The sequence below is a fragment of the Prionailurus viverrinus genome, chromosome A2 (assembly GCF_022837055.1).
Source record: "Prionailurus viverrinus isolate Anna chromosome A2, UM_Priviv_1.0, whole genome shotgun sequence".
NCBI lineage: Eukaryota > Metazoa > Chordata > Mammalia > Carnivora > Felidae > Prionailurus > Prionailurus viverrinus.
Genome location: NC_062562.1, coordinates 155,055,498 through 155,082,776, shown reverse-complemented (window position 1 = coordinate 155,082,776; position 27,279 = coordinate 155,055,498). Strand labels below are relative to the sequence as shown.

Genomic DNA, 27,279 nt, shown 5'->3' with positions numbered 1-27,279 from the left:
CTTTCTGAAATGTCAAGATGCTTCAGGTTCATCTTGTACATTTCTTGCCCCAGACCTAGATTAGCCACTTTCCCAAGAAGCCGTGGTTCTGTTTAATGGAAAATGCTATCTGGGGATCATAATAAGAGAAGACTTTTCACTGTACCTCTTGGTGATACTTCATGATACCATTTTGATACTTCAATCACATGAATGCCTATGCAAAAACGTGAATAGAGCTTGAAACTTTTAAATTAAATCCTCTATACTTGGAATTATTTTAAATGTAGAATGATACCTTACAAAAAAGATCAATATGGTGAATACTATCAAAAAGTGAAGGACATTTTTAAAGTTGGTTCACACCCAGCATGGAGCCCAACATGGGGCTTGAACTCAAGATCAAGACCTGAGGTGAGATCAAGAGTCAGACACTTAACTGACTGAGCCACCCAGGGACCCCAGGTGAAGGAATTTTTTAAAAGTAAGCTTTCTCAACTGTATTAGTTTCCTATTGTCATTATAACAAATAACCACAAACTTAATGGTTTAAAACAAAACAATGTATTATCTGACAGTTCTGGAGGCCACCAATCCAAATGAATCTCACTAGTCTAACGTTAAGATGTCAACAGGGCTGGTTCTTTCTGGAGGCTACAGGGGAGTATTGGTTCTTTGTTTCCTTGGCTTATGGCCACATCACTCCAATCTCTACTTTCAGTCACCGTATTAACGTCTCTGATTCTGACTCCTCCTGCTTTCCCCTCATAAAGGCCCTCGTGATTACATTTAGGACCCACCAGGGTAATTCAGTACACCCTCCCTATCTCAAGATCCCTAATCGTATCCTCAAAGTCCTTTTTGCCAAATAAAGTGGCATTCACAATTTCCAGGACGTAGAACATGGACATCTTTGGGAGTCATTATTCAGTTACCACACCAACTTATATTTCTATAAATATAACCTATATTTATGTATACACCCTGACTTTATTTTGGAGTGTGCCTGAAAAGGGGAAGTGCCTGGGTGGGGACCATGAGATCATCAGGGCTTCCTGTTTAGAGAGAACTGGATGGTACATCTGCTTGGGGGTGGGAGGAGGCAAGCCCAAGGCTCACTTGACATTAAGCCTTTGTCTTAGGCACCAACCGCTGAACTAAGCTTTACTGGCCCTCCCGACTAAACAGCCAACAGATACGTATTTTAAAGAAAATATTACAATTTTTTTAAACAAATAATATGTCATCTAGTTGATGGCTATTATAGCACAGAGCTAACTTTTTCATTTCTATCCCAACTTTTCGGAGCGGGAGAGTCCGTTGAGGAAATAAATCTCTAAACTCAGTCATTTGTATAACATCTTTACAATTTCTGCCGTGTCTGCAAATGTCCTATGCTATTACTTGCTTACCAATTTCCTTTAAATAAACTTAAGTGCATGTATTTCAAAAGGAAACCTTATGTCATGACCATAAATGAAAACTATTACCGCTTCCATAAATAAGAAGTAATGGTAAAAATCAACACTATACCATGGAAAAATTTTTAAGCCTGTGAACCCCCTAAAAGTTCACACGGATGGTCCATAGGCCACTGCTGGGAAGACCTTGCTCTTGAGGACAATCTGAGCAGGCCACATGTTTTAGTGTGCTCTGTCTAGTTTGTCCCAGCTTAGCAGACAGCTTAACACCAGGCCCAGAGAACGATGAAAGACCTTTCTCAGAGTGCACGTGGAGAATTAGAGCAAATGAATCTTATTGTCCTGTATCTCTCTCTCTCAGTACTGAAGAGAGCTAGTCTGCTTTTGCCATTGGATTTATTCTAAACTGTGATAGTAGTTTACCCTCCCGAAGAGGTGAGGTCCTAGCAGTGAAGTGCTTTATCACTGTGAGGGCTAATGTTAACCGACATGTTACAAATGAAGAGTATCACTGGGTCGACACAGATTCACTGCACGTTTCGTTGCAGACACGGTGCTGGGTGCTAGAGACGCTGCTGGGACGTGGCACTTACAACCTAGTGGACCAGACAGATTTTCCATGGCTAATGACAAGCAGTTAATTAAGCATTTACAGTATGATCTTTGCAGCAAAGAAGCATCCCATGCCTGTTGAAATGTATGCTTTGTAGTTTGCTAACTTAAGAGCACCCCTCCTGTCCAACTACTGGATGGAATTTGTCGCAGGTGAAAAAAATGGCAAGCAGTCCTTAAGGTTGTTACTCCCCCTCAAGACTAGTTTTCAAGCAACAGGGCCCTCCCAAGGGGACCAATCTCCTGAAAACCATTAAGCCGAGGACGGAGGGATCAACACTGGCATGGATAACAAGAGCTGTGTCACCATAGCAGGTGAGGGCACTGGAAGAGACTGCTGCTTTGGAAGGGCTGGTAAACCAGGAGGCCAGACAGAGGGAGCAAAGGGGGTGCACTGAGTGGGCCCTGCTATCCCAGGATTTCCAATGCCTGTCCCGCCCCCAGAAAACCCACCAGTGGGGACTAATTGGCACCTCTGGGGCTGAGGCAGCAAAGGGCGTGGAATCGGAGTTGGTGGTTAGGAAGGGAGAGGGGCTCGGTGAAGACGCCTCTCCCTCTGCTCCCCGATTCTGCCCCACGTCACAGTTGGCCACAGACAGATTCTGTGAGCAGGCCTTGCCCTTCTGAATCAGTGAGAAGTAAGGAGAATGACGAAGTAGCACAGAGAAGTTTCACAAGGTGGAAACACATACAACCTAGCTTTCTATTTTAAAAATAGAGCAAAGCCATTGAATTTTGTCATAAAATCGGTCAAGTGATATTTATGAAACACTTCCGGATTTTTTTTAAAGTGTTGGTTGTATGACTGAATTTAACTAGACTGAGCCCCCCCCGCCACAGACACGCCGGAAAATACAATGACAAGTATCTGATCTTAGCCAAAAGGCCGAGAAGCGATACAATGACAAATATAAGTGCAGCATAAAATCTTCCCCTGAAACCTCTTTTCTAGCATGGAGAAGGACAAAAAGGACTAATGGCTTAATGCATTTAAGAAGCACAACAGAGGGGCGCCTGGGTGGCGCAGTTGGTTAAGCGTCCGACTTCAGCCAGGTCACGATCTCGCGGTCCGTGAGTTCGAGCCCCGTGTCAGGCTCTGGGCTGATGGCTCAGAGCCTGGAGCCTGTTTCTGATTCTATGTCTCCCTCTCTCTCTGCCCCTCCCCCGTTCATGCTCTGTCTCTCTCTGTCCCAAAAATAAATAAAAACGTTGAAAAAAAAAATTAAAAAAAAAAAAAGAAGCACAACAGATGAACATAAGGGAAGGAAAAATAAGATAAAAACAGAGAGGGAGGCAAACCATAAAAGACTCTTAAATACAGAGAACAAACTGAGGGTTGCTAGAGGGGAGATGGCTGGGGGGGATGGGCTAAATGGGGGATGGACATCAAGGAGGGCACTTCTGGGATGAGCTTTGGATGTTATATGTAGGTGATGAATCACTAAATTCTACTGAAACCATTATTACACTATGCGTTAACTAACTTGAATTTAAATAGATAAAAAATATATTCATAGTAAATATTTTTAAATAAAATATTTTTAAATTTTTATGGTATTTAATTTTATAAATTTTAAATGCAGATCTACTTATATATAATTTTATATGTTTATCTATTTGAAAATTAAATGCTGGGCCTTGAATTCCTCATGCGTCCGGAGGCCGTAAGCCTGGACGTGGCCTCCTCCAAAGCCCCTGCCTCATTCTGCTTCCCCCAGAAGCTGGCGAATATGGCTCTTGAGAGGAAAAAAGCAAACTCCCAGGTTTCTTACAAACTCCTGTCAAGAAAGAATTTTGCTTCGGTGAACTCCTCTCTTCTCAGTCCCCCCACCGCTGATTCCGCAGCCCTGCCCATAAGAATGAGGTTCTCAGCAGTGAGAACACAGGCAGCTTCTAGATCTACAAACACAAGTCACCCACGACGTATTTTTGCAGTGGCGGAAAAAGAACTAGGTTGCCCCAGTTCGGCAGGAGGATCACGGTGAGACAATTTAAAAGACTCTTGTTCCTCCTAGACAGGTAAGGGTCCAGGCCAGAGCTGAGGGTTCATCTCTCTCTCTCTCCATCTGCCAATTAGTAGACTGGGCCTCACTGATAATTGTGCTCTCAAGGTAGTGGCTTGTTTAAGTAATTGATGATGTTTGTCCTCACTAGGGAATCTTAGCACATCAAAAGATGTTGAGAAAGCCAAAATTCACCTAGAGTCTGAATTAATCACTTTGTCAAGCACAACAAAGGCTGTCTTGCTTTGCTAATAATCCCAAATGAGGTAGCAACCCTCGGTTAAATAAGGAAACTGTGGTGTCTGTAATTAATATTTCAAAGGGCTCAGACTGGCTTTTTTTACTCTATTTTTATGAGAGCACAGCGAAATGCATGCAGAGCAGGAAGAGTGAGGCCTGACTTCACTGGCTTCATAGAAAAAGATTTGGGGGCTTTTGTTAACCACAGGGTCAATGTGTATGGCTGAGCCTGGGCCAGAGGAAGTTAGTCCCAGCATCTGCCTCCAAATGCTGCCTGGAGCCTCAGCACTTCCTCTTGCCCGGGCTTGGCTTCTGGAGTGCCACCGAACACCTCCCCTTTCCCCCCGCTTCAGCTGCTTCAGCCTTTCTGGGCTCACCTCAGAACCCACCTGCCCTTCAGCCTGCTCTCTGGCCAACTCTCTGACCTCAAATTGGCTCTCTTCACCTGACAACGCAAACTTCCCCAGCCTCCCCACAGGCCCTCACTGCCCTCTGCCTCCCTGCCTCCCAGACCCCCACGCCAGCCCAGGTCAGCCCTGGCATCCAGTCACACTGAAGCCCCGACTCAAGATCATGCAGCACAGGTCAGAGCCCCAGGATCCTGCAGGTCCAGGATGGAAGGCTGAACACGTTGCTGTGTTGGCCTGATTCCAGCTGCGTGGCCGTCTCTAAAAGAACATTGACACCCCCAAGGCCACTTGTTAGCCGATGAGCGGGATGAGGGGATGGGGTCTGGCAGCCACCCAATTCAGTTCGGCGATCCTTACAGACTGGATACCATACAAAGGGTGAGTAAGACACATCTCAGCCCCCAGAGAGCCTACATTCTGGAGATCAAATGGGAGGGAGGGGATGGGATTTCCCTTGGACTTGGGTGAAGCCTGATAACTAACTGCCTTCTAGTTACTTCTTATCTTACCTACTAACTCCCCAGTTAGAAACCTCAGTGTCATCTTTGATTCTTTCCATCAGTCTTCGTCTGCTACCAATCCTCACATACTGGCAGTTCGGCTTTCAAAACATCTCGAATGTGTTCTCCTTTCTTCTAACTGGCACTGCACGATTTCAGCCATCACTGTCTCCCTGGGGCATGGACTCTTCATTGGTGTCCTGAAATGGCCTCCCAGCCTCTGGTTTCTCTCTTCATCCAACAATCTGCTATCCACACCAATGCCAGAAGAATCTTGGTAATGTGCAAATCTGACCATGTTGTGGCCCAGTTCAGAGTTCTTCATTGGCTCCCTGTCACCAAATACTAAACTCCTTTATTTGGCACACAGGGCCTTGGATGATCTGGCCCTGGACTGACTCTTCAGTGTCATTCCAAGTGGTCCCTTCCCCTGCCTTTAGACTCCAGCAATCTTGCATGACTTGGACATTTCTAGTTATACCAGCGTATTTTACCCTTCCAGGCTTTTACCCATGCTCTTCTCCAGGGCTTGGACTGAGGTGAGGCAAGTGAGGCATCTAGGGTGCAACATTTAATGAGGCACTCACTTCCAGGGATGTGCAAATGCCAACCCAGCTCTTGTATGACCCTGAAAGTGAATGCCTCCTTAAATCTTGTGTTCCAGATGTCTGTTTTCCTCACCCTGGTCCCAGCACACTCTTCTCTGCCTGTTGTGTCTGCCCTCTTCCTCTACCTGGAAAGTCCTAACCATTCTTCAGGCTCTGCTAGAGGGCTACCTCCTCCAGGATCCCACCCAGAATAGAGATGTTCTCCTTGGCCACCAGCTCCCTAATGTGGAGGGGTTGCAAATGAAGAGCAGGAAAGCTCAGTATATTGTTTGTGAGAATATAATCCTGTCTAAGTTCTTTATTTACTGTACCTGGTTCTGTTTCTATCATGCGGACTTAGTCATCTGTAGTTAATCCTTTTGTTTTTATGAAGTCCTTAAAGAACCCTTTAGATGTTGTTGTGAAAAGGAGACATCTGCCTCAAGTGAACCCTAACAGACAATTAAATTAGAGCGCAGAGAGGGCAGAGGGGGCTACTCTTGTCTCTGTGTCCTGCATAGTAATAGCGAACAACTACGGAATGTTTCCCATGGGCCAGGAGCTGTTCTAAGTGTTTTGCTTTTATTAACTTATTTATTCCTCTCCACACTCTGTGCAAGAGGTGCTACTTGGATCATCCTCATTTTTCAGATGGGAAAACTGAGGCTCAGAGAGATTAAGTAACTCACCCAAGGTCACACAGCCAGTAAGCAGCTGAGCTGTCTGGTTCTGGAGTCTGTGCTTAAGCTGGCAGCCTCCACAGTCTGTCATGTTACATTTGTAGAGCAGCAGATTGCCTGGAACCCAACCTGTCTTACAAGCCCTGCCCTGCTCACTTCTGTGGGTTAAGGACTCTGAGACCCCTGCTAAAAGGCAGATGCCATCCACGGGACTCTGTCATCCCCTGGGATCAAATCAGTTGATCAAATCAGCCAGTCAGTCAGCAGAGCCACAAGACTTGATATAAGGACAGGTAAACTTAAAGTGAAGACTGGCCTGGGCAGAGTGGAGGCCAGCTGAGTTTCGATATGTCTGAGTAGCCAGGGTTGATACACAGGGGCATTGGGTATTGGTACAGAAGGATTCTGTTCTTTTGTATCTTGCCTAGTAGGCATTCAAAAAATACTTGCGAATTGGATGTGAGGTTATGTCTTCATAAACCCAGCCAATATTCCCATCTTTCTATTGCATTGTGACCTGTCCAATAGCCTAGAACAGGCCAGGGAAACCCAATTCTGTCTTCCAGCTTAGCAAATGGCTTAAAATGCTTAGGCAATCGAAATAACAAAAGGATATTGTGAGTGTTTCAAAAATATTTAGAATCCCATTGTATCTTGTTTGTTACTGTAATCCCCAAATCTTTGCATTGACCTAAATCTTAGCAAGCTGACTCTTTGGTCTTTGCTCATCTCCTAGCCACAATGCTCAAGTGTAGGTCCAACTGGAAATTGCATGAAAAAAAGGCAGAAGGCAATAGCTCCAGTCTAAAATCACTGAGAGTGTCAATGCCCTTTGCTTATCAGCTCTTAACCCTCCGAGCCCTGGTTCAGATGTGCAGACCTACGGAATCAGCCTGACCTTCGCCATCAGGGAAACTGCCTGCCACATCACTCGTGCCACAGTGTGAATAAATTTAATTAAAGTACATCTGTCGTCCAAAGTTTCACCATGGGTTTTTCAAGTCGGCTACTGAGCCTTGTAAAATCTGTAAGCTCTTCTCTCCTATGATGAGGTATTGAAACAAGATTTGGTTGTTCCATTCTTCATTCCATAAAGATGTATCTAGTGCCTGCTCTGTGCCAAGCACTATGCCAGATGCCATCATACTGTACCAAGAGAATACGTAGGGCCTTCTTGGCTTTTACTGAAGAGTAAGATCGGGGCAGTTGCCAACTGAGGAGAGTGAAAATGGATGGAGAGCCTTCAGAAAGCACATGGCTAATGATAGCTAACATTTCCTAAGCACTTGCTATGGGTCAGGCACTGTACCAAATGCTTCGTGAACATTGTGCCCTTTCGTCTCCACCCACATCCGTGTTATGTCCACTATGTAGATGGGGAAACGGAGACTGAAAGCTGGCCCCACGGGTGCAGCCCAGGCTTGATCTGACTGATGGAATGGCCTAAGCCTCCAGCCAGGCCTCTGATGTGTCTGCTTTGGCCCAACAAAGCTGATAAGAAAAAGGAGACTACAAGAGTCTCCTAAGAACAAAAGAAAAGAGAAGCACCACAAACTGGGGGCTTATAACCATAGAAATGTATTCTCTTGCAGTTCTGGAGGCCAGAGTCTGAAATCAAGGTGTCAACAGGGCCATGTTCTCTGAGACTCTAGAAAAGGATCCTCCCTTGCTCTTCCTAGCTTCTAGAGTTGCTGGCAATCCCCAGAGTTCCTGGCTTACAGCCACTCTCTCCAACTCTGCCTCCACTGTCACATGGCTTCCTCCGTGTGTGTCTTAGTCTTCATATCACCTTCGTTCTGCCTGTGTCTGCATCCAGTTTCCCACTTCCTGTAAGAACATCAGTCATGGATTAGGGCCCATTCGAACCCACTGTGACCTCATCTGAACTTCAGTGCATCTGCCAAGACCCCATTTCCAGCTAAGGCCACATGCTAAGGTCCCAAGTGGACATGAATTTTGGGGGAACACTACTCAACCCAGTGCAAAGACCATCAGAGCTGTCAGCAAACCTGGAAAAAGCCTGAAGAGAGTAACCAATATGTGTATATTGGTGCGGAGGGGTGTTCCATGCCATCCTGGGACAGAAAAGATGATACAGAAAGAACCTGATCCTAATGAAAGAAGATGGTAATTCAAAAACGTTTTTCCCTAGCTCATTCTGAATGCCATGCTTTGTTTTTTGCCTACTGGGGTGTGGGGACTCTTTTGGTATTTATGATTACATTAGCTCATCTATATTTAGTTGTTTTACTCAGCACACCCATTTTATAGAGAAAAAGGAAATGAAGTTTTGGCTGATTATGGATTACAAGAGCACTTGCAATTCGGATTTGCCAGCAACTTCGTAGAGGACAGTGTGCACAAGTGTATGACAGGGAAGAGCGTGGAAGTGACTTAAGTCTCCTTTTATCTTTGAAACCCCAAGTGAAATTCACCCTGTGTAACAGGCCTTGCGATACTGGGATATGCCCTTTCTTCTTATAACCACCAGCCAGCACCAAGGGGTAGTTTCTGGAAGGGCAAGAGATAATCCTAAAACATATATATATATTTAAGAACACAGTAGGCCTTAGCACCCATGAGAATATTTAAAGCAATTCTAGAACTATTTATGTTTTCAGCCATAGCCGTTTCTTGGCATAACAGCATCCATAAATTCACTGCGCAGCATAGAACAATACATTTATCCTAAACAACACAGCTCCCAATCTGCAAGGGTGTCCCCTGGTTATAATATATTTCAGGATAGGGTGGACACACTAGGTTTTCCATATTTAGGCTTCTTTGGGTCTTCTGGACTTGGGCAATGCCTCCCTTCCATCTTGCTTTTCCTGACTGAAGTTGGGCCCTCAGTGTGTTAGCTACTCACTTCCCCACCTGATCCCCTGAATCAATATTTGCTGTTCTCAGTGTATGCTCCAGCTCAGTCATCAGCCCACCCCTGACCTCCATTGTCTGTTCACCTAGAAATACCTGGTCACATCCCCAGGCTCAGTTCAGGTCCAACCTGCACCCCTACCCTGAGCTCATGACCCCATGGTAATACTCTTGGTGCTAGTTCATCACTCCACAGCTAAGACCACCGCAACCCTCCATGTCAGTGTCTCGGCTGCCAGAGTCCTCATCGATGTTCATTCCTTTTTTTTTTTTTTTTTTTTGAGATCATTTTTCTCACTTACAGTAAAAATCCAAGTGTCCAATAGCTTTAAGGTTTTGTTTGTTTGTTCTTCGTTTGTTTTTATTTTTGTTTCTTATTTTGTTTTGTCTTGTTACTCGTGGCCTCTTTCTGCTTCGCCAGAGATCAGGACCCAGACATGAAATCTTGGAGCATATGGTAGATTGAATCATTGCTTCCAATTTTTCACACCCTCCTTGTTTCAAAATTCTATATCATCATCCTTTTTTGATGTCTTTTAAGTACCTCCCTCCATGGTGGGCGGAGTCTTCTTCCTCCTCATTAATGTTAGGCTTGGGCATGTCACTTGGCTTATCCAAAGAAATAGGGGCAGAAATGACAGTAAACCACTTCCAGGCTGAGGCCTCAAGAGACATTATTTCCTCTAGCATCTTTTGCACTCCTGTGATCTGTCAGGTGTAGAGCTTTTCCCCAAGTATCCTCTTCATCGTGGGCCCCATTACAAACACATATGAAGTAGATCTGAACCCCACCCACAGCCTAAAACAGAGCCACCCCAGCCACCCCACAGACTGTGAGACAAATAAATGATATTGTTTGCCAATGAGTTTAGAGGGGTTTGTTATACAGCACTGCAACAATGGCTAATACAGGTCAAGTCACTTGACTTCTCTACACATTCATTTCCTCAACTATAAAATGAGGCCATTGGATTATAATCAAGGTGCTTGACCTTTTTTCTACCCCTGCACTGCTGAGGTCTCTGGAATATACCCAACAGTAACAGAGACTAAATGTATCAGAGTAAAATACTACAAATCACTAGAGAAAGAGAACAATGGGGAAATGTTAATTCCCTTTAGGAGTGGCCATGGAGAGAGTCATTTCAGTGGGGCTGAAGGGCAAATGGGAGGGGAGAATGTGAGCAAGTGTGGGATCCTCTTTCTAGTCTCTTGGCTGGAAAGAGAAGGATGAGTGGAATGGTAGCTGAGTGGAACACACAAAAAAGAGGTGGTTAGTTGATTGGTTGGTTGGCTGGCTGCCTTACTTGCATATAAGACAAGAGGGATTTGATTCTGCAGAGACACATTTATAATGTCATAATTAAGGGATAACGGAGGTAAGGGCTTAGACAGGAGTGTGCAGGAAATGAAAGGTCTGATCTACAAGAGACAGAGTGGAGGAAGACATACCAGGATTTGTGTGCTGATTTGATATGCATCACTGACACTTCCAATTCTCAAGTGCATGGGCACTTGATGCATGGGCAAGGCAAGCATCAACCAATGAAACAAAGGCCAAATGGCAAAAAGAATTGTGCGGTTACTGTTCAACTCAGAGGATACATGTAAATTTTGTCACAGGAAAATTTTAAATTTTTCTGGAAAGCAAATGGGTCTAAAGCTTGGTTTACAGAGCACTTTTCGAGAAACAGACTTTTTAAAAAACACCTAAACTAAGAGATAAACAATTGCCATCAATAGACTAATAATAACATGGATGTAAGATATACTGAAATTTGAAATTTATCGGATTTGAGATTTATTGGAAATTGAAGCTCAGAAAGGCAGCTGACATCTCAACCTTCTTCTTGAGAGAAAAGTCCATCCTCTTCTCAATTGCCTTCCTTCCTAATTGCTTCGAAACCTGCTGCATTCTGGCTTCTGTCCCCATCACCCCATTAGTGACCATCTCCAGTATCACCTAAGACTTCTTAGTTGTTAAATATCACAGGCATTTTTCAGCCTCATCTTACCTGTTCAGGGTCAAAAGCAACCTAGTGATGTAAGCCCACAATCATTCAAAATAAGACCACTAGTTTGAAATGCAGCTCTCCACCCTTTTCACTTTTATGCATTCCTAAAGATCATGGGAGAGTTCTGAACGGTGCTAGAACTAATTAATAAATTAATAGAAACAAAACCAAAATCATGATCTACCTACCCAGCATCTACATAATTACGGCTGAGTATAAGCCTGCAGTTAATAGGTAACAACTAGCTAACACTTATTGAACACTACTGGGCCGGGCAAGTCTACTCCATGTCCTAACTCACTTAATCTTCCAAGCATGCTATGAAGCCAGTACTGTTACTATCCCTATTTTACAAAAGGGGACCCTGAGACATAGAGACCTTACCAACGTGCTTACACTTACAAGGCTGGGCAGAGTTTGAATCCAGGCAGTCTGACTGCAGGCTCAAACTCTGGATCACTGCACAAATGCAGAAAGGCAGCCATGAGTGAAGTGGTTTTTAGTGAGTTTTTAAAGACAGTATTGGAGAACTGACACACTGGTGAAGTTCTTGGGAGTCATTTGCTTTCCTAAATGGGTTCCCCAGTCACCTTTGCACTGTGATTTTGTTTAGCAGTCCTTCCCTTATAAATAGTGCAGAGATGAACTTCACCCACAGCACAGGCTAGGCTGAATTACAGAGACATAATCTTTTATTAAGATCCAGAGCTCAGGGTGCCTGGGTTGCTTAGTCGGTTAAGTGTCTGACTCTTGGTTTCCGCTCAGGTCATGACCTCATGGTTTGTGAGTTCAACACCCGCATCAAGGCTCTGTGCTGACAGCGCAGAACCTGCTTGGGATTCTCTTTCTCTCCTTCTCTCTCTGCCCCTTCCCTACGCATACTCTGTCTCTTTCTCTCTCAAAATAAATAAATCAACTTAAAAAAAAAGGATCCACAATTCGATTCGATGACATTTTGTTATATAACAAGTGAGAATTGTAGCTGGTCGTGGTGGAATGCAGCCAGAAACAAATGGAAATTCTCTATGATAATATTCATAGCAGCAAAGAGCAGCTGACATGTATTGGGTGTCTATATATGCGAGGCCCATGCCACACAAAATTCTGTGTATTATCTCTCAGTTTGGTTTGGCTCAACAAAAAAGTGAGTGCCTATTAATGCATAGAAATGTATTGAGTGGCCCAAGCACAATACTGGGTACTTGAAGCAAAAGCTGTGTAAGACCCAGTCCTGCCTCTGGGAACTCACCTTAGATAAGTGGAAAGCGAGAGAAGGAACCAGGTGCAATGGGGCCAGGAGCACAGGGAATGCAGAGGCTCTCACTTGAATGAAGGAGAGAAGGAAATGGATGGTAAACAGCGTGCTGTATGGAAGAAAGTGTGAGCACCAGAAAGGGGAGTGCCAGGTGAGAAGCAATGGAAAATGAACATGCAGAGTGGGAAGTAACCAGATCAGAGAGAGACTCGGGGGTGCTAGGCCAGGGAGACTTCATTCTGGGGGCAGGGAGGGCCATGGAAGGGTTTTACGCAGGAGAGTGGTGAGTTCCTGTGGTGTTATTCTGGCTGCAGAGTTGCAGGACAGATTCGAGGGACCCAGGCAGCAGGCAGGGAAACCAGTTAGGAGACTATTCCAGCCAAGGGATGCTCTTGAAATCCTGGACTACAGGGGGGCCTGGGTGGCTCAGTCAGTTGAGTGTGTGACCCTTGATTTCGGCTCAGGTCGTGATCCCAGGGTTGTGAGATCCAGCCCCACATTGGGCTCCTCACTGAGCATGGAGTCTGCCTAAGATCCTCTCTCTCTCTCTCTTTCTCTCTCTCTCTCTCTCTCTCTCTCTCTCTCTCTCTCTTTCTCTCTCTCTCCCTCCCTCCCTCTCTCCCTCTGCCCCTCTCCCCCTCACTTGCACTCTCCCTATCTCTCTCAAAAAGGAAGGAAGGGAGAGAAGGAGGGAGGGAGGGAATCCTGGACTACAGTGGTAGAAGAGCAGAGAGAGAGGAAAGAACAATTCAAGGACCACTTGGGAAACCAGACTGGCAAGAATATGGATTGACTGGCAGGTAGGGGTGAGTGAGAGCTGGCCTAGGTGGCCAGTTGGAAAGGTGCCATATGCTGAAAGGCAGGGACTGCCAGCCTTCTCTTATGAATGAGGAAACTAGTGAGGATGGAATGATTTGCCCAAGGTCATCCAGAAGAAAAAGTGTGTCTGTCCTACACTGTAAAGACCTAGCTGATTTCCACGGCACCATATTTCTCCTGAGAACTTCCCAATGACCTTCCTTTACCATCCCTCTTATCGTGAGATGATGCTACCAGTTTTGGTCACTCTCTGTTTACAAATAGAGTTCAAACCCTTAAATGTATAAGTGACTATGCTTTACAGTGTTTACGGCCTGAGGTCCCCAGATACCTACTGACTTGTGAAGGTAGGAAGGGGGTACATGAGATGTTTTCCATATTTCAAAGGGCCTAATGCAAATCATGCATTTATTGACAATAAGATTGTGCGGGTTACCTAAAATGCCAAGTTTCTTTACCTTGGAGTGGAATGATAACTTGGTACACTAATGCTGGTTATCTCATTGATCAGCTGTTCTCATTGGCAGAGCTACTATCATTGTCTTTGAATGATTAAAATGGGAAAATCAATCAATCATTACTTAAATATGCATTGTTACGTAGACAATGGGACATATGGGGAAGTAATATAAACAGAGGATGCTGGAGAAGAGTTTAGATAGCATTGCTTTAAGCTGTGAGGATTAGTGTTCAATAGAACAGGGTAAGAGGAAGTGTGTGTCCTTTGATGCCTCTCTGCAGGGGGCTAGATGCCTCCTATGCCCCCCTCCACCGCACTATTGTCAGGGTACCCTGGTCAGACCCCAAGAGCTCTATGATCCCTCATATGCCACATCTAGATGGCTATGTCCTACATTCTGTCCCATCCCTTCCTTTTGTATCAGAGCCCTGCTCTTCGATTCCTAATGTGACAATTACTTTATCTATCTGAATTCATGAGAATGTTATCCACTGCACATCAATGAGGTAGAACCAGCACACAGCCTTGAAAGCCTTCAGCATTCAATGAGTGTGCGAACGAAGAAGTCATTTATTTACTCTTTCAGTGAGCCCTGTGCAAGGCATTCTGCTAGGTAGTGGGAACACAGGCCACTAGTGTTCCAGCAAGTCAGAGGGAGATTGATCCTGTCATCCCCTGTGCTTGCTCTCTCTCTCTCTCTCTCTCTCTCTCTCTCACACACACACACACACACACACACACACACACACACACACACATGTAACAGTAATCATTTGGAAGCAGTGTCACCATCTCCGTTACCTGAGGCATGGTGATGATCTTTAACATTTACTGAGCAGCTACTGTGCACAAGGCACTTACTGGCTTAAGATTCAGCCCTGCCCTCAGGGGCTTGGAGTCAGGCCAGGAAGACAGGACACATGCATTCACAGGAAGATAATAGAGTGAGTGCCAGGATGGCTATAGAGACCGAGGACACTACAAGAGTTCAAGGTGGGGGCAGAGCTCCAGAGGGCTGGCCTAGTTAAGGTGACCTTCAAGAAGAGTGACATTTGGCCAGGTTTTGATGGCTGGCTGGGATTTAAACAGAGAGAGGAGGGCATTCAGACGACAGGGGCTGTAATGAGTGAGCAAGAGTAGGGAGAAGAACAGGCACATTGTGTGCAGCCAGGAGGGAAATGCGGGGGAGGATTGTAGGGCACCTTTCAGCTGAAATGTGGAAGCAGAAGCCAGTTTGGATACAGAGCGCTGGCTCTCCCCAGGGTGTCTATGCATCGTGCTCAGAAAACAGGGTTTCGGTTGAATCCACTATTTGTAGAGGTTGGCTCTGCTTTCAGGCCATCTCTGACACCATCTTTCCAGATACCTTTGAGCAAAGGAAGGGTCGCCCTCTCTCTGGGACCATGTTCAGGAACTGCCGTCTGCTGAGGTGAAACCCAAGACACCGCTTTGCAAGGACATATGGAGGTTGAGGATGGCCCCACAGTGTGGCCCAGTGCCAGACTCTGCCAGGAGACCAAAGACTCTGCCAGGAGAGCTGAGGGCTCCAGAATCTACCCAGTCAGACAACACCCCAACCCTGCCCATCCCAAGGAAGTTGTGAAACATCACATATTTCTGACAAACCAGAAAAAGGTGACTCCTAATAATTGAAGCACCAAACGTACAGCTGCATGAACAAGTGTCCCCTGTCCCTTCTCTACCCAAAGTTCTGTGCCCATGTTCAGATATATGTTGTATATATAACACTGCTAATGTTCCCAAAGAGCACTTAACCTCAATGGCAAATGACAGCCTAGGAAGATGGTTGTTATTATGGTATTCAGGGGTGCAAGGAAGGGTTCGTTCAATAGCTCTATTTCTGGAAGAGCCACTGTCCTCCCAGGGAAAGCAGTCCCAAGCGTATACTTGAGCACCTCATTAAAGCACCAACATAAATCCGCTGATTTGCTTTGTTTATAGAATGAATGAGATCCTTCTCTCATCTCTCCCCAGAGAGTAGATGCTACCAGAAGCCTGAACTCCTTACAAGATAAGAAGAGAAGGTTTGACCACAAGTCTTAAGATCATTGCTGTTGTTTTCTTTAAAACAAAACAAACCAGGAAGTGAGCAACAATGCATATGCCCTAGGAGTGTGGCCCCTCAAGTGGAATCCCCAGGCTTCCTGGTTCATAAACTTCTCGAATATAGAAGAAGACTTATTGTTTTCTAATCACATTTTATTTTGAGTTGAAAAGAAGACGACCCAGTCTAATCACCTGTTTGCCAATATTGGGACTGTTTAAAAAAAAATTAGTCCATTCTCAACAAAAATGGCGACTGGCTACCATGAGACTGTCAAAAGACTGACTCTAGACACCAGGGCCATTCCTAAAGGAAAGTGCTAAGAATGCCTTTTCTGATAGTGCCATCTCTGCAGCAAAGGTTTAGCGTATCAGGAAAATGCTTTTGAAGGTCATAAAATTCATTTGGCTGTATAAGTTCTGGTGTGTATGCTAAAATAATCAGTCACGTTACTTTATAGTCACGCCTCGTACTCTCGTTCTGGAAAATCAATAAAGTAAGGGGAAAGCTAGGGATATTGTGTATAACTATGTGAAAGAGGGAAAACAAAAAAAAATATTCTGTGGAAATGGTCCTCGAGGAAGTGCAGACCTAGTTTTCCTAAGCAGGTTCAATTTTATCTCCAAGCTCATCACTGAGTTATTAAACCAAAGTACCCATCATATCCTAAACAAAAGTACAAAAAATAAAAAAGGGAAATAGCATGCATCTTTCTCTAGATGCTCTGGGGCACTGGAAATTATCCATGGCCTTTAAAATGTATTTCTAAAATGTGTCCATTATTCACACCCTTAATGTCTTGTTCTACCAAATGTTACAAATCCTGATGTTGTGACCCTTCCTCACCTGAAATTTTCTCCCTTCTCTCCTGTGCCACATCACTTCTCCCTTATGTTTCCAGACCCAGTCCAAGACCCTTCTGCTTCTCCAAGCCACCTCCAAGGGGCTGGGGACCCAGAAAGTCTGAGGAGCAAGGGCTGGAAGGCTAGAAGAGTGTCCTGCATGAAGCCATAATGAGGCCCCACGAAGTTGCTTTGTGAGAGTGTTCCAGGCTCCTGCCTGGGACACGCTCTCCTCACCGTGGGAGCTGACACGCTCTCCTTACCATGGGAGCTGCTGCTGGGGACAAGAGGTGTGTCCAGGCAGAAGAGGGAGCAGTCACTAGTGGATCTCTTGTGCTTTATCTGACTTTTCCCTGGTGGTAGCTAGGCTCCGTGCAGACCTTCCATACACTGAATCTAGATCCAGAAAGCACTCAGTGGTCATCTGTGCCAAGTGCCCATGCCATGTAGGAAGTGCTTTGGCAGCATTCCTGGTGGATGTTGAGGGACGCTCACCACCTCCCAAGGCAGCGTTCCTGCCATAGCCAGACAGCTGTGGTTATTCGTTTACTTTGATGTTGAACTGGAGCCAGCGGGCCTGTTGGCCCTATTTTGCCCTCCAGACTATCTATACCCTCTATGCTCTGAAGTAAATATCATCAACCCTGGTGCCTCAGAGCTTGCAAAAGGATAGTTTTCATGTTTTATTCCTCTGTTCGGCAGCTCCTCCATTTCCACCAGACTACGCAGCTGCCTGATCACCAACAACACATCCAACCACTCATTTCAAGGGAATATCTCAGCTGGTCAAAACTGACCTTTTCTCTATGATCCTACACATCATTTCTTTTTTGTTGTTGTTCGCTTGTGTTTTTTTTTAATGTTTATTTACATATTTATTTAGAGAATGTGAGAGGGGGAGGGGCAGAGAGAGTGTGAGAGAAACCAAGCAAGCTCTACGGTCAGCACAGAGCCCGATGTGGGGCTCAATCTCACGAACTGTGAGAATCATGACCTGAGCAGAAACCAAGAGTTGGAGGAGGCTTAACTGACTGAGCCACCCAGGTACCCCCACAGTGTTTCTTAATCAAATAAGTTTAGGAAGAACTGGACTAAATGAAGTTAAACAGATTTCTTTACTGCAGAACCTCTTGGGACCTTTGATATGCTATGATTCTCCAAGAAGGCTTACCTTATGGTTAATTTCCCAAACATTGTTAGGAACAGAACTTGGGAAAATGGTAGCCAACTGATTTTCAAATACCCTCATTCTGCAGCCAGACACCCCTCCCTCTACCTATGATTATACCAGGGAACACCTACATGGCTTCCTTACTCTGACAAATTCAAGATTTCTTAGCTGGGCTCCATATTCCAGTACAGTGGTGTTTGCTTTTTTAATTATTATTATTTTTAACTTATCGAGGTATGATTGACAAAGGAATTGTATATATTTAAGGTATACAGCTTGGTGTTTGATACATAATGATTACCACAATGAAGCTAACTAACATATCCATTATCTCACATAGTTACCGTGTGTGTGTGTGTGTGTGTGTGTGTGTGTGTGTGTGTGGTGAGAATACTTAAGATTACTCCCTTAGCAAATTTCATGTATTCTACATCATTACTAACTATAGTTACCAGGCTGTACATTCAGCTCTAGAACCTATTCATCTTATAACTAAAAGTATGTCTCCCCCATCCTCCAGTCCCTGGCAACCACAATTCTACTCTTTACTTCCATGAGCCGACATTTTAGATTCCACATATATGTGCGATCATGCTGTATTTGTCTTGCTGTGTCTGGCTTATTTCATGTAGCATAATAATCTCCACGTTCCTCCATGCTGTCACAAATGGCAGGTCTCCTTTTTTAAAGTTGAATAATATGCCATTGTATATGTAGACCACATTTTCTCCATTCATGGGTCGATAACATTTAAGTTGTTTCCATGTCCTGGCTATTGGTGAATAGTGCTGCAGGAAACATGGGAGTGGAGATATCCCTTCAAAATGCTGATTTCATTTCCTTTGATATAGCCTCAAGAGTAGGAGTGCTGGATTGTGTGGTAGCTCTATTTTCAATTTTTTGAGGAACCTCCCTACTGTTTTCATAGTGGCTGCACCAGTTTATGTGCCCACCAACAGTCCACAAGGGTTCTCTTTTCTCCGCATCGTCACCAACTCTTGTTATCTCTTGTCTTGTGAGGTGATCTCTCTTTGGATTTGCATTTCTCTGATGATTAGTGATGTTAATCACCTTTCCATAGACATGTTAACCATTAGTATGTCTTCCTTGAAAAAATGTCTGTTGAGTTCCTCTGCCCATTTTTTGAATGGGTTATTTTGTTTTGTTGCTATTGAGTTGTCTAAGTTCCTTATATATTTTGGACATTAACCCCTTCTCAGATATATGGCTTGCAAATATTTTCACCCATTCTGTAGGTTGTCTTCTCATTTTGTTGACTGTTTTCCTTGTTGTGCAAAAGCTTTCCAATTTGATGTGGTCTCACTTGTTTATTTTTGCTTTTGTTGCTTGGGCTTTTAGTGTCCCACCCAAAAACTCAATGTCAAGATCAATGTCAAAGGGCTAGCCCTTATGTTTTCTTTTAGGAGTTATACAGTGTCAGGCCTTACATTTAAATCTTTAATCCATTTTGAGCTGATTTTTGCATATGGTATAAGATAAGGGTCCAATTTCATTCTTTTGCTTATCACAAGCAAAACTGATCCAGTTTTCAGAACATCATTTAATGAAGGGACTATCCTTTTCCCATTGTGTGTTTTCGGCTCCTTTGTCAAAAATGAATTGACCATATATGCATGAGTTTATGTCTGGATGTTTTATTCTGTTCCATTGGTCTATATGTCTAATTTTAGGGAAGAACCATACTGGTTTAACTACTACAGTTGTGTAATATAGTTTGAAATCCAGAAGTGTGATGCCTCCAGGTTTGTTCTTCTTTCTCAAGATTGCTTTGGTTATTCATGGCTCCATAAAAATTTTAAGATTTTTTTTCCTATTTCTGTGGAAAATGCTACTGGAATTTTGATAGGGATTACATTGAATCTATAGATTACCTTGGGTTGTATGGACATTTTAACAATATTAATCCTTCCGATCCATGAACACAGGATATCTTTCCACTTATTTGTGTCTTTTTCAGTTTCATTCATCAGTGTCATAATTCTCAGTGTACAGCTCTTTTACCCACTTGATGCAATTCATTCCTAAGTGTTTTATTCTTTTTGATGCTATTGTAAATGGGATTGTTTTCTTTATTTCTTTTCACATAGTTTGTTGTTATTATAAAGAAATGCACCTGATTTTCATATGTTTGACTTTATATCCTGCAACTTTAAGGAATTTGAATTTCATAAACTTTATTTATTAGCTCTACCAGCTTTTTTTTTTTTTTTTTTTTTTTTTTTAAATTTTTTTTTCAACGTTTTTATTTATTTTTGGGACAGAGAGAGACAGAGCATGAACGGGGGAGGGGCAGAGAGAGAGGGAGACACAGAATCGGAAACAGGCTCCAGGCTCTGAGCCATCAGCCCAGAGCCCGACGCGGGGCTCGAACTCACGGACCGCGAGATCGTGACCTGGCTGAAGTCGGACGCTTAACCGACTGCGCCACCCAGGCGCCCCTCTACCAGCTTTTTGATTGGAGTCTTTAGCATTTTCTGTATGTAAGATTATGTCATCTATAAACAGAGACAGTTTTACTTCTTCCTTTCTAATTTGGATGCCTATTATTTCGTTTCCTTTTCTAATTGCTATGGCTAAGACTTCTGGCTTGATATTGAATGGTAGTGGTGAGAGTGGGCATCCTTGTCTGGTTCTGATCTTAGAGGAAAAGGTTTCATCTTTTCACTGTCAAGTATAAGATTAGCTGTGCACTTGTCATATACAGCCTTTATCAAGCTGAGGCACAGTCCTTTTATACCTAATTCATTGAAAGTTTTTATCACGAAAGGAAGTTGAATTTTATCAAATGGTTTTTCTGCATCTATTGAGATGATTATGCGATTTTTTTTTCTCCTTCGTTCTGTTAATGTGGTATATTGTGTTATTGATTTGTGGATATTGAGCCTTCCTTCCATCCCAGGGAGCAATGGTTTCTTTTAAATATGGTCTGGGACTAGATTATCTGGATTACCAGATATGGTCTGGGTTTAGAATTAGAATCTAGTCCTCCTATATGTAAAGCAAGCTCTATCAGAAAGAAACTTCCAGGTACAGTGATTTTCATTATAGTCTTAAGTCTTGATAATCACCAATAACATTTTACCTTAACGTTATCTTAGAATGAGACTTGATCAGAACTCTAAAACACCCTGATTCCTATTTTCACAACTAGTCGACTCATTCCTCTGAGTCTTGGGCTCCTGAGCCTTAAATGCAGCCTGGCATGAAAAGCCCTTGCATCTCTGTAAGACAGCACTTCTCAGCTGCCAGCGTATTCATGTATTTACCTGCTTTGACTCTTTAGCTACTTAATGGAACTGCTACAGTTTACCTTTCACACTGCCTCATTAGCCAAGAAGCTCCCTCATTACTCTAAATTCCCCTTGTATATTCTACTCTGTTGGTGGAAATAGTGAGATTATAGCCCCGAAACCTCCATTCCCACAGCATAAAACTGGTTTCCTCTTCACTACTAGAGAAGAACAATTTCCTTCTCCGTTTAATAACATAAAGTAACATAATAAAACATAAAAATAACATAAAGTAACAATTTTTTGCTCCGTAATTCATACTCATTAAAGAAATGTGTAAGATGTAGAAAGACTAAAAAAAGAAATGAAAATCATCCATAATCCCACCAATGAAGAAAAACCACTATTAATATTTGGGATACTCTTTTTTTTTTTAATGTTTATTTTGAGAGAGACAGAGGCAGAAACAGAGCACAGGGATGGGGAGGGGCACAGAGAGAGGGAGACACAGCATCTGAAGCAGGCTCCAGACTGCTTCATATGTGCTTCATACATACACCTTTGTATGTACTCCTAGCTACTATATTCTATATGCCTGCTCTGTCTTCCAGCCCCAGTGGAGTAGCCCTGATCTCCTTATACCCCAGTTCATGCTACTCAGCCACATATCTGTCAACTTAAATAAGTATTGTTGAAAATCGTGTCAAATTCACTTTGAGGAGAACTACTGAAATATACTATGCCTATTTTATAATGGTCTGTTTTTAAGTGAAATTAACTCTTTTGTCTTCTTTCCAAATTCACATGTACACTTAACAATTAAGAAGTATTTATCAAGTACATGGCATGGTCTCTGTTCTACAAGGTGGGTGGGGATACAAAAACAGTACACCTGCAACAATTTAAAAAGGAGTCACCAAGTTGGTACAAATTGAAAACACAACAGGCTTTCAGGAAAAGGAGTGACTCACATGGGCAAAACTGTTAAGATTTGTACTGAACTATAAAGGCTCAGAGAAGAACCGGCAAAAAAGTACCAGCAGAGATCAGAGGCTGGAATTAGCCTTCAGCCAACATTTATTTAAAAAAAATTTTTTTTAGGGGCGCCTGGGTGGCTTGGTCGGTTAAGCGTCCGACTTCGGCTCAGGTCATGATCTCACAGTCCATGAGTTCGAGCCCCGTGTCGGGCTCTGTGCTGACAGCTCAGAGCCTGGAGCCTGCTTTGGATTCTGTGTCTCCCTCTCTCTCTGCCCCTCCCCTGTTCAAGCTCTGTCTCTCTCTGTCTCAAAAATAAATAAACGTTAAAAAAAATTTTTATGTATTTTTTAATGTTTTTATTTATTTTTGAGACAGAGAGAGACAGAGCATGAGCAGGGGAGGGATAGAGAGAGAGGGAGACACAGAATCCAAAGTAGGCTCCAGGCTCTGAGCTGTCAGCACAGAGCCCGACGCGGGGCTCAGACTCACAGACTGTGAGATCATGACCTGAGCCGGAGTCGGACGGTTAACCAACTGAGCCACGCATAGCCAGCATTTATTATGTGCCAGTGCTACATACTGGGCATTGGGGGGAGGGGAGGTGATGAGAGATGATAAAAGCAGCACTGAGTGGGGGCTTGTAAGTGCCCTGGACAAACAGGAGAAGCTTCCATGAGGAGATGCCCCTGAACTTAGTGCTGAAGGAAAGAGAAGAAGGGGATTCCAAGCATGGAGACTAGCAAGGGCAAAGGAAGGACTCATGCAGCAACATGGCCGCTCTCAGAACAGGATATGGGGGATGGATGAGGGAGATGAGGCCACTGGAAGAGGCAGGAGCCAAACCCTAAATCCTGGGTGCTGTACTTCTTCACTTTACCCCCTTTAAACCAAACGCTAGAAGAACATTTGTGCCATGGATAGAAATTTCTGGAATTGCAATGAGATCTGAGACCTCGCCCCTGCCTTGCAAGAACTCACAGGCTGGTTGAGGAGGCAAGAAGCAATCCTCATAATCCTCATTCTCAGAGTTTAGGCTCTCCATGACAGTCTTACCTGGCCCAATGGCAAAGGTAACTCTCAAAGGAAAGACAAAGGAGTCTGGTCAGGGCACACCACCCTCCATAGTTTCTTAGGAGCAAGATGGCTGTGGGGGGTGGGGGAGGTTTCTCCACCTCAGCTTTCCCTGAGCACCCCTCTTCTCCCACAAGTACCTCTTAAGAGAATGAAGCAGGAGGGAGACCCCACCTCATTCAAGCTGGAGTCCGTTGCTCAGAGGCTACCTAGAGCCCTGCCTGGAAGAGGAGGGTCGAGAGCCTGAGGATGGTTACCTTGAGCTGGATCAAGGGATGGACTCAGGAGCTCCAGAGCCATGGCCATAGCCACTCCCTTCTGCTGCCTGCTCTCCTTCAGCATTATTCCCTCCAGACACCAAGCTTACCCCAGAACCTCCATGTATCCCCCAGCCTTGGGCATCTGGTCCAGACCTCCTGTTTCCTGACCTTGTACCAGAGCCTCCCACTCTCTGCCTGGCGTACATTAACAGATCAACAAATATTTCTGCGATAACAAGTGGAAGTCAGCTTTCACTTCCTATTTACCACCTCTGCTTCATGCCTTTATCTAATCTCTGTGTCTTTGACCCAGGTTATTAATATGGCCCTGGGAATAGATTACAAATGCAGAGCTGCCTTGCTGAATGGTGCGGTGTTATTGTCCGTGACTCCCTGATCTACACTGATTATAAACATCCAGTTACAGCAGCTTATCAGTCAGGACACATGCCCTTTTCCATGACCAGAGCAACATTAATGTATGCAATTCATTCATTCGTTCATCAAACATTTATCGAGGCCGTGCTGTAAGTCAGACACTGAGCTGGGAGTTGAGGATACAGAAATGAAAACACACACACACACACACACACACACACACACACATGCTAAAGACATAAATGTGTAGAAAAGTGTATAATCTAAACATTAATGCTGAGACCACCTGGAGGATTCAGGCGGGACACACTTTGAGAACCACAGTCAGAGCATAGCTATTGATGGGAAAATATATCCATAATCATACTAATAAGGAATCTCAAATATGCCTGAACCACTAAAGACTTATTTTCCTCAGTTGTTAGGTTACCTAAATGGTTGTGAACAATGGCGGTGGACATCTATGAAGCACCTGCTATGTGTTGGCACTAAGGCGTGTGCATCACTGAGCACAGAAACACGTTGAGATGGATAAATGGGGTGCAGCAGGGAAAGAGGGCTACCATTTGCTCCTGGTTTTGCATGTGGCTGGTTTCAAGGAAGAGAAGCTACACTGAGAACTAAGTTCAAAAGATAATTAAACCAGTTAAAAAGCAAAAACAGCACTGGGACTAAAGCGGAGTTTCAGAGCCAATTTCCAAGAAGTAATTTCATCATCATAGAACATCAAACGTGAATTCCATTTTCAGCTATGCAAATTCCAAAAGAATAATACCTCGCATTTGCATAATGCTTGATGCTTTTCAAAGTGCTTTCCCAGTTATTAATCTAGGGAAGGCTTTATTATCACCAGAAACATAAATTGAAATTCTGTTCAAACTCAAGTTCTCCATTAATTTTTTCACTTTCCCCTCAAAAACCAGAGCCACCTAAATCCAGGTGCTTTGGATTGAGTGGGTAACTGTAATAAGTTTAACCAGCAGGGTGAATACGCATAAATGGAGCATATTGTGGGCCCTTGCATCTCCAGACACAGGCCTTCGGCAGAGCCAAACTTCAGAAAGCCTCCTGTTGCATTAACAAGATAACAGGCAGCTGCTCTCAGTTCAAATCCGAGGTCCTTTCGGGGTCTCAAACTTTGTGGGCACGGCACACGCTATGTTCATCAGAATCCATTCCCTTCTATCAAATATCAGAAAACTACGCAATCAGTTCCACTGCTTTGTCCTTAAACCTGCAGAAATCCCTGTGAATGACCTCCTGCAAAGTGGTCCACGATGCCAGACAGCTCTGATGTCCTTTTTGTTTTTAATGGCATATGAACCGAGAGCTGAATCTGCTGTAAATCCAACAGGGGGAGAGGATCTCAGAAAAGTGAGGTGGAAGATATGATGGGTACGAGGAAATACTTCTCCCCAAACCTTTCCAACTTGTTTCTTTTTCCATCTCTTGCAAACTTAATTATGTGTAGTGCTCTCAGTCACTGAATCACCAGCCTTTCCTGACACCTCGATCTCATGCATTTTAGCAAAAGATTAACCTGGCTGTTTGCTTTTAATTCTGAGGCTGTGTTAATACTCAACTCCCTCTAGATTAGAAAAGAAGAAAAACACACTCCCACATACCCCTCCCTGGCTCCAGCAAGGCTCCAGGGCTGCTGTTTCTGACATTGTCACAGTCATGGGAACCTGCTGGCCACACTTACCATTTCAGGAGGGCCAAGAGGACCACTGACAGGGCCACTGTCACCATGGGGCCATTCACTTCCAGTTTGAGAAACCCCAAGACTTCCATTGTTCCTCAGAGTCCCAAGAGGGGCGGTCCTCCAGAGAAAGAGGGAGGCTGATGCCCCTGCCGTTACAGGGACCACGCTGTACAGACGGAAGAAGGAACAGGCAACCAAGAACACACACACTAAGTGGGTCCCCAAAATGTGCTGTTCTTCAGAGTGTCTCCTTATAAAGAGGAAGGAAGAGGAGGGAAGAAACACAGAGTTTCAGTGTAAGGCAGTGAATCAGCAACTTTATTTTCTTGAGGACTGCACTGTCAATAAACATTTATGTTAACTCCCCGGGGAATTAGCAGCAGAACTGGTCCCATGTTTGCTGAGAAGCTATGTGGTTGCAACCAGAGATTTCTACTCTGATGAGAAGTCTGAGTAGTCTACGGAAAAAGACTCCCCTTCAAAAAAATTAATTCATAATTCAGTGAAGATATGGGTCAGGAGACTCTGAATGTCCCAGAAAAAGTTGGGGTCAGGTATCAGCCTGATGGAAAATACTGGCTGCATTGAGGACATCGATCCCACAAAGTTCATTGGTTCCTGGGGTCCAAGGGGCCCTTGATGACTGGCTGTTGGAACAGAGATCTTGCCCTGTGTCAGCACTCTCATCATGAGTCAGAGGATTTTTCAAACATCTAAAAGCATATCCACAGGCTCATGCGTTGGTCCTTTGTTCTAGTTCTGAGCTTATCTGACTAAAGTAGACAGAATTATTTTTTGCTTATTAGTCAGCATATTACACTTTTAGTAATGGGGAGGGTGTATTAGACAGTGAGTCATTCACGCACCATGGCATCCATCCATCCATTCGGTATGTGTGGGGCATCAGGCTCTGAGCTGAGTTTACAGTGTTTGGAAAACAGAAGTAGTACCAAACTCTGGGAAAATTTCTCTGGGGAGAGACAGACAATAGACAGGTAGACAAAGAAGTAATTGCTCTGAAGGTCATGAACACACAGCTATGACTGAGAACAACTAGAGTGACCCACTAAGAGAGGGTTATAGGGGAAATCTATCTAGAAAAGAAAGTTTGGAGCTGAGATTCTCAGTTGAAGGGGAGCCCATCACATAAAGAGCCATGGGCAAAGCCTTCTGGGCAAAAATGGTGACACAGATAAGGGCTGTAAGGTGGGAAGGAATTCCCGTGTGTGGGAACTGGAAAGAGGCTAATCCTGCTGGAGTAGAGCGGGCCAACTCAGGGAGGCAGCTGGGAAGACAGGGAGATGGTCAACAGAAGCTAGACAGCACAAAGCCACGGTGAGAAGCGTGGGCTTCATTTTATGGGCCACTTTGGGTTTTAATATGTTCATATTTATGTTTGTTAAAAGCATTCTGGCTGCACGGGGAGAATGTGTTGGAGAAGAGCAAGAGGAAGAGAAGGGAGACCGCTTAGAAGACTAGTCATTATCCTGAGATGAGCCTGCTCGGACCAGAGCAGGGATGCAAGTAGAAAGAAGTACGTAGATGAACTTGAAATATATTTAGCAGTCGACTGCAGAACTTCCCGGTGGATGGGATGTGAAAGGGAAAGGGGAGACAAGTCTGATTCCTGGGCTCCTGACTTGAGCTGTGAGTGTATGTGTAGAGATGACATTTCCTGAGATGGGGAAGTTGGGGTATTG

General features: G+C 44.1%; 1 protein-coding gene across 2 annotated transcripts in view; it reads right to left on the bottom strand.

Annotated features, from left to right (window-relative positions):
- The window catches only part of TBXAS1 (thromboxane A synthase 1), a 154,963-nt gene extending 129,139 nt beyond the window's left edge, over positions 1 to 25,824 (bottom strand). For both annotated transcript variants that reach the window (XM_047844646.1, XM_047844649.1), the window contains exon 1: positions 25,580 to 25,824. In XM_047844646.1, the coding sequence (XP_047700602.1) occupies positions 25,580 to 25,668 (89 nt within the window). In that variant the 5' untranslated portion in view covers positions 25,669 to 25,824. The remainder of the gene's footprint in view (positions 1 to 25,579) is intronic.
- Between the last annotated feature and the right edge of the window lie 1,455 nt (positions 25,825 to 27,279).